This window comes from Musca autumnalis, unplaced genomic scaffold, assembly GCF_047663935.1.
Source record: "Musca autumnalis isolate F117 unplaced genomic scaffold, ASM4766393v1 scaffold_2, whole genome shotgun sequence".
Taxonomy (NCBI): domain Eukaryota; kingdom Metazoa; phylum Arthropoda; class Insecta; order Diptera; family Muscidae; genus Musca; species Musca autumnalis.
Genome location: NW_027411755.1, coordinates 10224086 through 10236847, shown reverse-complemented (window position 1 = coordinate 10236847; position 12762 = coordinate 10224086). Strand labels below are relative to the sequence as shown.

General features: G+C 33.0%; 2 protein-coding genes across 8 annotated transcripts in view; one reads left to right on the top strand and one right to left on the bottom strand.

The window, feature by feature from the left end:
• LOC141393617 (non-lysosomal glucosylceramidase) overlaps nucleotides 1-12762 on the bottom strand; it is a 596987-nt gene that overhangs the window by 261946 nt on the left and 322279 nt on the right. The gene's annotated exons all lie outside the window — the stretch shown is intronic.
• wb (wing blister) overlaps nucleotides 1-12762 on the top strand; it is a 404943-nt gene that overhangs the window by 269679 nt on the left and 122502 nt on the right. For all 5 annotated transcript variants that reach the window (XM_073966879.1, XM_073966880.1, XM_073966881.1 and 2 more), the window contains 2 exons: nucleotides 253-329; nucleotides 413-780. In XM_073966879.1, the coding sequence (XP_073822980.1) occupies nucleotides 253-329; nucleotides 413-780 (445 nt within the window). The remainder of the gene's footprint in view (nucleotides 1-252; nucleotides 330-412; nucleotides 781-12762) is intronic.

The following is a 12762-nucleotide window of genomic DNA, read 5'->3' as shown; positions in this document are numbered from 1 at the left end:
GAAAATGTTCACCAACAATTGTTGGTGATGATTTTCTTATGGAAAATTTTCACCAAAAATTTTTGATGATGATTTTCTTATAGAAAATTTTCACCAACAATTGTTGGTGATGATTTTCTTATAGAAAATATTCACCAATAATTTTTGGTGATGATTTTCTTACAGAAAATGTTCACCAAAGATGGTTGATGATGATTGATAATAATATCAATCTTGTAGAGAAACCTAACTTACAAAAAATTTCTTTTGCAGATTGGAAATTCATGTCGTCCTTGTGATTGTGATGGAGGCCCTTGCGACGTTCTTACCGGAAAATGTATTATTTGCGAGTAAGTACGAACATTTTTGAATTTTCCACGAAGTCTTGAAATGAGTATTTCATTTAATTTTTCTTTTCTTTTATTCCACTTAGGGGCAACACTGAGGGCTGGCACTGTGAACGTTGCAAAATGGGCTTCTGGGGTGATCCTTCATCTGGCTGTGAACCCTGCGCCTGCTTCGAAGAGGGCTCCGATAGTGCCGTCTGCGACAGCACCGATGGTCAATGTTTGTGTAAGCCACGCTATGCTGGACAAAAATGTGACGAATGTGATGAAGGTTATGCTTTGCTGGACAAGCAATGTGAGCCATGTGGCTGCGATGAATTTGGCAGCATTGATGCGCACACTTGTGATCCGGAAAATGGTCAATGCTATTGTAAACCAGGTGTGCAAGGTTTGAAATGTAATGAATGCAGTGAAGGTTATTTCGGCCTCAAAGAAGAATCGAATGGTTGTACGGGTAAGTCAAGACAATTGTTTTTTGTTTTTGTAGAAAATAAGAAACGATGCGATCTGTTGGTCAAGATGCCACAAGTGGCAAACAATTTAAGTTATATTTCATTTAATTTTTGAAGATAACGTTTCTTGCGTTATTCTTCATCATTCTTTATCGGCTGAAGATTAAAAGCAGATGATCAACTCGATCAGTGATCACTTTTCAGTTTCATAATGGAAAGCACAACGTATCGATATAAATGAAATGATTTTATGCCTTGTAAAGAACAAAGCGCAACGGTTTCAATAGCTCCATCCAGACATGCTGTAATTGACCTGTTGCACTATAATTGACGAACGCAACAGTTAATGATGATTGTGGTTCTACACTCTCTCTCCAAAAACAACAATAAAAACAAAAAAAACGTATTTCAAAATTCCTTTCAAAACACATATTTCTGATGTTTACATTTGAAGTGTTTTGTTCATTCTTTGAACATGCAGCACGAATAATGCTTTGCTTGTGACGTCGTCTTCTTCCCCATCCCCACGAAAAAATGCAATTTATTTTAATCATAATTATTTTCCGCTTAAAATTTTTGATTTCAATGGCAGTCTGTATTGAATTTTGGTTCGATTGATGTGTGGTCGATTTTTCGAATTTTTTATTATTGTTCTGTAATAATAATTTGATGGAATTATTATGATCGTTTATATAGGTCAGTAGTAAGTAAGATTCTGTTTTATTGAGATGTTTTGTTTGTTCGGTAAAAATTCTTTGAAATTTGAGGAAATCTATTTTAGGGAAAACTTCAAAAATCATAAAATTGAAATAAACATTTGAGATTATTGGACATAAACAATAATGATATGTGGAACATTAGTGGCCTAAAAAGTTGTAACATTGCCGATAGAATGCAGTTTGAGTACTTTAGCTGAGCTGAATTGGGAAATTTTGTGAGGAAAGGTAATTGAGGCAAGTTATATTGGAATTTGGTTTAAGAAAATGTCAATTCAGCTGTAGTTTTGTAACATAAAATTCCATTTTAATGCTTTAAAGAGCAAATCTCCCGTGAAAATGAAAACTCAGTTAGATTCAGCTTAGCTGAATTGGAACGTTTAGTTTGAAAAAGTAATTCAGCAGGGTTACATCGGACATCTTTTGTCCAAATGTCAATTCAGCTGGGTTTATTTGGAATTTCTATCACAGAACTCAATTTTAATGATTTAAAGTGTAAATTTCCTCTATAAATACAAATTCAGCTAAGAAGAATTGATTCAGCATGCGTCTTGAGTAATTCTGCTAAGCGGGGTGGGAGGTTTTTTAGAAAAGATATGGAATTAGTGTGCATTTTGAGTAACTCAGCTAAGCTGAATTGGTATATTTTGTGGGAAAAGGTAATTTAGGCAAATTATATTGAAATTTTGGGAGAGATATGGCAATTCAGCTGGCTTTTTATGGAGTTTTGTAACATAAATCACCATTTTAATTCTTTAAAGTTTAAATACCCTTAAAAATGCATATTCAGCTTTTTATTTGAAAACTTATTGGCAATAAATTGATTTTGAATACATTTTAAGGAATTCGGCTAAGCTGAATTTAAACATTTTGTGAATAATGGTAATTCTGGCAAGTCGTATTGCAAATGGTTTAGATAAATTTCAATTCAGCTGGAGGTTTGTAACAGGAAATTTCATTTTATTGCTTTAAAGTGAAGATTTTCATGACAATATAAAGTCAGCTAGGTTATATTGAAAATCGTTTAATAATAAATTGATTCAGCATGTATTTTAAGTGATTCAGCTATGCTCAATTGGTGTATTTTGTGGGAAAAAGTAATCTAAGGAAATAATATTGGAATTTTTTAAGAGATATGGCAATTCAGCTGTCTTAATATAGAGATTTGTTACAGAGAACAACTTTTTAATGCTTTAAAGTGTAAATTTCCCGTGGAAATACAAATTCAGCTAGGTTTTATTGAAAATTTATTAACAATGAATTGATTTAGTATGCATTTTGAGTTATTCAGCTAAATCGAAATTGAAGATTTTGTAAGAAAATGTAATTCAGCCAAGTTATATTGAAATTGGTTTAGAGAAATGTCAATTCAAATGGATTTTTTTTGAGATATGGTAACTCACCTGGCTTAATATAGAGTTTTGTTACAGAGAACAACTTTTAAATACTTTAAAGTGTAAGCGTGGAAATGCAAATTCAGCTAAATTATATTGAAACATTATTAACAATGAATTGATTTACTATGAATTTTGAGCTATTCAGCTGAACTGACTTTGAACATTCTGTAAGAAAATGTAATTCAGTCAAGTTATATTGAAATTGGTTTAGAGAAATCACAATTCAGCTAGGTTTATATGGAGGTTTGTAAAAAAACTCAAATTATATAAAGTGTAAATTTCCTGTGCACATACAAATTCAGCTATATTTTATGGAAATTTGATTAACAATGAAGTAATACAGCATAGATTTTGATTAATTAAGCTGAGCTGAATTGGTAAGTTTTGGTACAAAATGTAATTTAGCCCTGTCATATGGATTCAGCGTGCATTTGGAGTAATTCAGCTATCTGAATTGAAAAATTTTGTTAAAAATAGGTAATTCAGCCAAGTTATATTGAAATTTTTAGAGAAATGTGAATTCAGCTGAGTTAGTATGGAGTTTTGAAATATAAAACTTCATTTCAATACTTTAAAGCATACATTTCCTGTGGATATACAAATTCAGAAAACTTTTATTGGAAAATTATTAACAATCAATTGATTCTGCATGCATTTCAAGAATTGGTAATTTTTGTAACGTAAAATTCCATTTTTATGGAATAAATTTTCTGTGAAAACACAAATTCAGCTAGGTTATAGAACATTTATTAACAATATTTTAATTCAGCCAGCTTAAATTGGTGAATCTTTGTAGAATATTCGATTATAATTAAGAAATACCTTATTCAGCAATGTTGAAGTTTTAACTTTACCGATAGAATAAATTTTAAGTAATTCAGCTAAGCTGAATTGGCAAATTATGTTAGAAAAAATAATTCAGCTAAGTTATATTTGATTTCATTTAGAGAATAACCAATTCAGCTTTGTGGATATGGCGCTTTGTAAATTAAAACTCCATTTTAATGCTCCAAAAGCGTAAATGTCCTGAGAAAACACAAATTCAGCTAGATTTTATTGAAGAATAAATTCATTCAGCTAACTTATAGTGATAATTTGTTTTAGAATATTCGATCAAATCGATAAAAATCTAATTCAGCTAGACATTTTTGAATTTTTTTAGCGAAGACTTAATTCTGTAGGGTTTTTCTTAAAATCCCAAACTTCAGGTAGGCTGAATCACATAAATTATTGAATTCAAATTCTCAAAATTGTATTTTTTTTAATTAATTCAATTGAGCCAAAGTTAAAACCTAATTTACACATAATAGCTTCGTTCCCGTACTTTTTAATGGTAAAACTCGTAAAAGAGAGAACTGCAAAAAATTTGTTCTTACACACAAGTTTTCTGAAATAGTTCGGGAACGGAAAAATGGAAAATACGTAAAAAAAACTGGAACAAATGTCAAAGTCGGCGTATCAGCCAATCAGACGCCGGCAACCATGTTACTATTTTTTACTCGCCCAAATTTGTCGTGTAAAAAGTTTTTAAAGAGAGCGTCATTCAGCGCCATTTTTGTTTAAAGAGAAGTGAACATTTTACAACTTTTTTGTGTACGGGAACGCTTTTTCGAGTAAAATGTGTAAAAGTCGTAAAAATTGTAAAAACTTTTTAGTTCTGGAACACAGCTAATTTGCTTTGATGTGTTAATTAAAAATAACTTAATTTATCCCAGCTGAATTTGGCATTCCGTAACCATTCTGGAACTAATTCATCTTAGCTGAATTGAAGTTTTTCCGAAGTACAACACAATATTTTTATTGGTAAATAAATTTTTCGTCATAATTTTGAATTTTAGCTCAGCTGAATTGCAAAAAATCGTACATAATCTTGTGATAAATTAAATAAATATTATGTTTTTCTAAGAAAATTTCAATTATACTCAGCTGAATTGCTTATAACAACTAAAAAACATAGAGCAATTGCATTGAAGAACCTAATAAAATTGATATTTATAGAAGAACCATCAATTCAGCTCAGCTGAATTAATGTAAACTTATGAGACACCAAATAAAATTTATTTTTATTTAAAAAACCTGCAACTAAATTGCCATAAACTTAAAGAATCTTGTGATAAATCAAATAAAATTAATTGTGTGCTTTCGAATCTTCGGCTTTTCTTTTCACTTTCAAAAATCATCATCATTAAGCACGATTCGAACGAGAAATTAATTAAAATTAATATTAAAAATCATCTTCGCCTAATAGGTAAATTTTTCAAATAATATTGATATTCATTTGAAAACTCCTCAATTCAGCTTAGCTGAATAGCTATAAACTCAAAGTATTCTATGATAAACCGAGTAAAATTGATATTTATTTCAAAAACCTTCAATTCAGCTCAGCTGAATTGCTATAAATTTTAAAAACCCAAATAAAATTTATATTTTTTTTAAAAAGAAACTTTAATTCAGCTCGGCTGAATAGTAAAAAAAACTTAAAGAATCGTATGACAAAGCAAATAAAGTTGATATTTGTTCGAAATCCTTCAATTCAGCTCAGCTGAATTGTAATAAACATAATAAAGAATACTATGATAATTGCCACAAACTTGAGAATTATGAGAAAGCTAATAAAATTGATATTTATTCGCAAAACCGTTAATTCAGCTCTGCTGAATTGCTACAAACTTAAAAATTCGTATGATAAACTAAATAAAATTGATATTTATTTAAAAAGCCTTCAATGCAGCCTAGCTGAATTGGTGTGTTTAACCACAAAAATCATGAACTATTTATTTTAAGTAAAAACAAATATATTTTTAAATTCAGCACAGCTAAATCTTATGATAAATCAAATTAAATTGCTATTTTTTGGAAAACTTCAATTCCGCTCAGCTGAATTGCTCTAAACTTAAATAATTCTGCGTTAGTTAAATCAAATAAAATTGATATTTATTAAAAAAAAAAAACATTGAATTCAGCTTAACTTATGATAACTGCAAAAAAAATCCTGTATAATTTAGAAATTCAGCTTACCTGAATAGCTATAAACATAAAGAATCTTGAGATAAAGCAAATAAAAGTAACATTTCTATAAAGAAACTTCCATTCATCACAGCTGAATTGCTATACACTTAAAGTGCTTATAAAAACTAAATAAAATTGATATTATTTTAAGAACAAAACAATTCACGTCATCTGAATTGCTATTAATTTGATATTTTTTTAAGAAAATCTTAATTCAGCTCAGCTGAATAGCTATAAACTGTGATATGTTAAATAAAATTGATATCTATTTCAAAACTGTGCTTTTTTCCTGCATTATTTTGAAATTCAGCTCTGCTGAATTGCTAGAAACGTAAAGAATCTCATGATAAATCAAATAAAATAAAATATTTTTCTAAGAAAATTCCAATTCAGCTTGGCTGAATTACTATTAAATTAAAATATCTTTCGAAAAACCAAATAAAATTGCTAATTATTTAAAAACCTTAAATTCAGCTTTGCTGAATTGTTGCATTTCTACCCACAAAATCATGAACTACTTATCATAAGTGCAAAAACAATAGATTTTTGCTTTTAACTAAACACAAAACAAAAAAATCCAAGATGAACTCATTTTTATGGTCAAATAAATATCTAGTACAACATTGCAGCTTGAGTTAATGCAGTAAACTGCACAGCTCCAGATGAGGTAGATGAGCTTAAATGACAACAACCAGGTGAAAAACAACAAAAAAAGTTTCTAACACATTTCTGCCAAAGCAACGAACGACACAAAAGCTATGATGTTTGACTTAAACAAAGGTTATGCTTAACACAATAAGCTGATTGAGATACATACATATATCCGATTACCATTATCTTGGTAGTGAGTGAGAAGTAGTAGAAGAAGAAAAAAACGATTGAATTTAAATGAACATGGTTTAGTTATGTTAAAAAATATTTTTACCTTTTTGGGTAGGGTAGTTTGTTAGAATAAAGTCATTAAAATAAGTCTTCCTACCATTTCTGAATTTTGTTTTAACTTCTTCGGCTATGAGATTAATTCCAAGTTTTTAGACAAGCCATATTTAGAAATGTAAGTCTTCAGAACATGATTGAGCCAACAACAGTGTCAAAACATTACAAACCCCAATTCAGTGTCATGTGAAACAGTTAGCTAGGCTTCAAATTCCAATAAATATTAAATATTCAATGAAGATGGCGCTTCGGCGTACTCTAATATATATATATTTTTTTAATTTTTCCCATACCTTATTGCATGTCGCTACGTCTTAGTTTTTTACTGAAAGCTATAGGATAATTATTTGATATATTAGTTATCTGTTAGTTCTGTATCTCCTAGTTACTTTTATAAAAAATGTAAAAGTTTGGGTCATAGGCCTTGGTGCCTCCAATGTTATGTTTGATCAATTTTAACTTGATACCTTCAACATCAAAGTTGGTCCAACTGGCACCTCGTAATGGTTCTCAAAATGCACTTCTTAATACTTCGCTATATATACAAACATATGTTTGTATGTGTTTGGTATGTATCTTTATATGTATCTACAGAAGTATGATGTATGTGCTACATACAAATCGTGTGTAATATATATCTTTTGCCATATCACTGCATGTACTTGAAGGCAAGAAGTTTCTTTTATTGTAGTTGCTACCAAAATGTAGTGGTAGAAGTGATAGTTGTTGTTGTTGTATTTTTGGTGATGCTGCAGATGCTGCTTCATATACAATATCTAAGAATAGGTAATCATATCATATTACTCAGGGTACGAGAAGATGGGGGTTACAATAAACAAAAATGTTACAATGGCTAAGAGCTGTTGCTGCCACAGAGATCTATTGTAGTGTAGAAGATATGAAGAAGATACAGTTGTTGGAGCATTAGATGCTGAAGTGCCACTGGCTCGATGATGCTATTAGAATGCCCAGTTGCCCTGTTGTGTGGGGCTTTTTCTTGTAGCTGTGAACTATTTTCAAAAATGTAATCTTCAAATACCTGAAGAAATTGAAGCTGAAAAAGGGGAGAGGGTAGAATTAAGGGAATAGAAATTTCTTGGGAATTGTTGGAGAATACAGCAGTGTGCTTTTGTTCTCCAAAAAGTTCATGGGAACAAGTGTTAAGCTAGCCGCAGTTTATCAGAGGGAAAAAGTGGCAAATCATGTTTGTATGGAACAAACATGTACATACGAAGTTTGTCATTTCGTTTATAGCACCTCAAAATAGGTTGCACGTGCTTCACGAAGAGCAGGAGCACACACGCGAATGTATCATTTCGGCTCCTTATAATGTTGAAATCGTAAAGAAAAGAACATGAGGTGGTATTCTCATAGAAGACCATGAAGTCGTCTTATAGAAGACCTTGAAGTCTTTTTATAGAAGACCGTGAGGTCGTCTTATTGAAGACAAAAAATCTTATAATAGAAGACCATGAGTTCTTATAGAAGACAAAATGTCTTCTTAAAGAAGACAACAAGTCTTTTTTTTTTTTTGAAGACAACAAGTATTCTTATAGAAAACAAACGTTTTTTTTTTATCAAAGACAAGAGCTCTTCTTATAGAAGACCATGAGATCTTCTCATATAAAGCCAACCTTATGGCTTTCTCATAGAAGACCTTAAAGTCCTCTCATAGATAACCTTTAGGTCTACTCATAAAGGACCTTGAGGTCTTCTCGTAGAAGACCTTGGGGTCTTCTCGTAGAAGACCTTGATGTCTTTTCATAGAAGACCCTTGGTCTTCGTATTCAAATAGAAGACCATTTGGTATTCTTATAGAATACTATTTGGTATTATTTTAGAAGAGCAAAAAGTCTTCATACAGAAAACCATGAGTTCTTCTCAGTAAAGACTATGAGGTCTTCTTCTTTTTAGGTCTTCTCATGTTAGACCACGAGATATTCTCTTAGAACACCGTGAATATGATTTGTTTTCATAGAAGGCTATGTGGTCTCGTCATAGAAGACCATCAAATCTTATAGAACACCATATGGTCTTCACATAGAACACCGTGTGGAGCCTTTTTATGGAAGACCTTGAGGGCTTCTTACAGAAGGTCATTAAACTTTCCAGGAGATCATCGCAGAGAAGACCATTAGATCTTCAGACAGAAGACTATAACGTCTTCCTATAGAATGCCATGAGGTCTTCCCATAGAAGAGCAAGACCATTGAGGACCATTAGGTCCTCTTATTGAATACCATGAGGTCTTCTCTCTGGAGACAACGAGATCTTCTCTCTGGAGACGACGAGGCCTTCTCACAGAAGACCATGGGGTTTTCTTATAGAAGACCATGGGGTCTTCTTATAGAAGACCATTAGGCCTTCTTATATGAAGAATATGAGACCTTCTATTAGAAAGACCGTGAGGTCTTATTATAGAAGACCATAAAGCCTTCTTATAGAAGGTCATGAAGTCTCCTTATAAAAGACCATGAGACCTTTTGATAGGAAAACCATGAGTTTTTATTATAGAAGAACATAAAGCATTCTTATAGAAGACCATGAGGTCTTATCATAGAAGACCATGAGGTCTTCTTATAAAAGACAATAAGGTCCTCTTATTGAAGAACATGAGGTGTTCTCACAGGAGACCACGAGATCTTCTCATAGAAGACCACGAGGTTTACTCATAGAAGAACATGAGATCTTCTGATAGCGATCCATGAGTTCTTATTATAGAAAACCATAAAGCCTTCTTACAGAAGGCCATGAGGTCTTCTCATAGAAGACAACGAAGACTTCTCCTTGAAGACTATGAGGCTTTCTCATTAAAGGCAATGAGGTCTTCTCATAGAAGATCATGAGACCTTCTCGTAGAAGACCGTGAAGTCTTCTTATAGAAGACATTTAGGTCTTCTCATAGAAGACATTTAGGTCGCTTCACAGAAGGTCATAAAGATTTATCATGTATGCCCATGATATCTTCTCATAGAAGACCACGAGGTCTTCTCATAGAAGACCATGATGTCTTCTTATAGAAGACCATGATGTCTTCTTATAGAAGACCATGATACCTTTTGATAGGAAGACCATGACGTCTTCTTATAGGAGACCATGAGACCTTCTGATAGGAAGACCATGAGGTCTTATTATAGAAGATCATAAAGCCTTCTTATAAAAGACTATAAGGTCCTCTTATTGAAGACCATTAGGTCTTCTCACAGGAGACCACGAGATCTTCTCATAGAAGACCTTCACAGAAGGTCATAAGGATTTATCATGTATGCCCATGATATCTTCTCATAGAAGACCACGAGGTCTTCTCATGGAAGACCATGATGTCTTCTTATAGAAGACCATGATTTCTTCTTATAGGAGACCATGAGACCTTCTGATAGGAAGACCATGAGGTCTTATTATAGAAGATCATAAAGCCTTCTTATAAAAGACTATAAGGTCCTCTTATTGAAGACCATGAGGTCTTCTCACAGGAGACCACGAGATCTTCTCATAGAAGTCCACGAGGTTTACTCATAGAAGAACATGATATCTTCTGATAGGGAAACCATGAGTTCTTATTATAGAAGACCATAAAGCCTTCTTACAGAAGGCCATGAGGTCTTCTCATAGAAGACAACGAAGCCTTCTCCTTGAAGACTATGAGGCTTTCTCATTAAAGGCAATGAGGTCTTCTCATAGAAGATCATGAGACCTTCTCCTAGAAGACCGTGAAGTCTTCTTATAGAAGACATTTAGGTCTTCTTATAAAAGACATTTAGGTCGCTTCACAGAAGGTCATAAGGATTTATCATGTATGCCCATGATATCTTCTCATAGAAGACCACGAGGTCTTCTCATAGAAGACCATGATGTCTTCTTATAGAAGACCATGATACCTTCTGATATGAAGACCATGATGTCTTCTTATAGGAGACCATGAGACCTTCTGATAGGAAGACCATGAGGTCTTATTATAGAAGATCATGCGGTATTATCATTGAAGATAATCAAGTCTATTCATAGAATACCATGAGGCTTTCTAATTGAATAGAAGGACCTGATTCTCACAGAAGACCATGAGGTCTTCTCATAGAATACCCTTAGATCTTACAATAGAAGAGCACGATTTATTCTTATAGAAGACCATGCTGCGTTCTCAGACCATGAGGCCTTCTAATGGTAGACCAGGTGCCTCCTTATAGAAGACAATTAGGTCTTTTAATGGAAGACCACTAGGTCTTCTCAAAGAAGGTAATTAGGTCTTCTCATAGAAGACCATGATCCAGATCATGATTAGTTCTTATATAAAGCCATGAAGTCTTTTCACAGAACACTTGAAGCCTCATGTAACACCCTCAAATATTTGTTGTAGACAAATGTGGTATACCAAAATTCATATCTAGACGAGATTAAGCGATTTTGAGATGTGTGGCCGTCGGTCTGTCCATTAAAAATTGTAATCAAGTTATTATGGACCGATCTTCACGAAATTTTGTATGGAGGTCAGCTGCAGACCAGAATATACACCTATTGTTATTGGTGATGATCGTGAAATATTTATATAATAATTTTTATCCGATTTTGTAGCGGCTCTATAGGTCGCAATGATGGTCTGATCGGCGAGAAATTTTAAGTAAGGTTTGGGTATACGACAAAGAAGATGGTTGCAATTTAAGATGATGAACAGATGATATTTAGCGGGTTAAATGGAAATGAAAACTTTTGTGTGAAAATTGGTAAAATGTTAGTACAATGACTATATCCTTATTCCCGGAAGATTTGGTCCAGAGAAGAGGCACTCTTGACCCTTCCATTGATGCCACGTTGTCAGCTAACAAAGTTACAGCCTAGTATGTACAGGGATTCTACAATTTTAATTGTTTGTAGTATAACCATAATCACGCTAGAGTTCGCTGTTATATTTTGATACTGACAAGTTTTGGCACGATGTTAGAGGTTTGGTCAAGGAAAATGCCAATCATTTTGAATAATTATCGGATATTATTTAGCAGGTGAAATTGACCATTGTGGAAAAAATATCCAAATTTATGTTTTGGTTCAAATTTGAAATTCTGGGGAAATATTCCGACAAATTACGAACACGAAACTTGAAAACCATCTCTTGACCTCTCCATTGATGCGAATTACATCACTAAAAAAATCATTCAACAAGTAAAAAAGTATCAGTCGGCTTTGCCGACAGAGATATACCCTCAGCCTGTGTATACTGAAACAATTTTTTCCCAAAAAAAAAATTATTGACGGGGTTTTAACAATTTTGGGCGTTTGAACCGACAAAAATGTTGATTAGGATTAAAGATCAAATGTTTTGCGGAGGAGATACTAAAAGGAATGCATCGACATTGCGGAGGAGATACTAAAAGGAATGGATCGACATTGACCATTATGGAAGTGGATCTCCAGCCACTACATATGGTGCCTATGGGGTTTTTACACCCTTCGGGCTGTTTGCTCAAGAAGTATGAACTTGCCCCTGAAAAAAACTTTTACCATCGTAATTGAGGCAGCAATGCAAGTTGCTTCGACAAAAATCAAAGTGATTCGATATCAGGTCTTAAAATGAACTTATCCCAAATTTTGTGTGAGAGGTACCGAATGGAGTGGACAAATATAGTCCATATTTGAACATGATCTATATCTGGCAGATATATTAGGATGTGTAAAGTATGGACCAATTCGGCTCCCACTCCCTTCAAGAGTTACCGTACGAACAATTTTTCCGAACATTTTTGAACTTTTGTGTGGGAGGTACCTGAAGGAGTGGGCCGATATGGCTTATCTTCGAACTTAAACTATGTTTGGACAAAATATTACTAAGGCCAAATGTTGGTTCGAATCGGCAGATCCGTTCTAGAGTTATCTTGCGCTGCAACCACCTCATGCGGTGTCATAAGGGGTTTTTGCAACTTTCATAATATTTTCT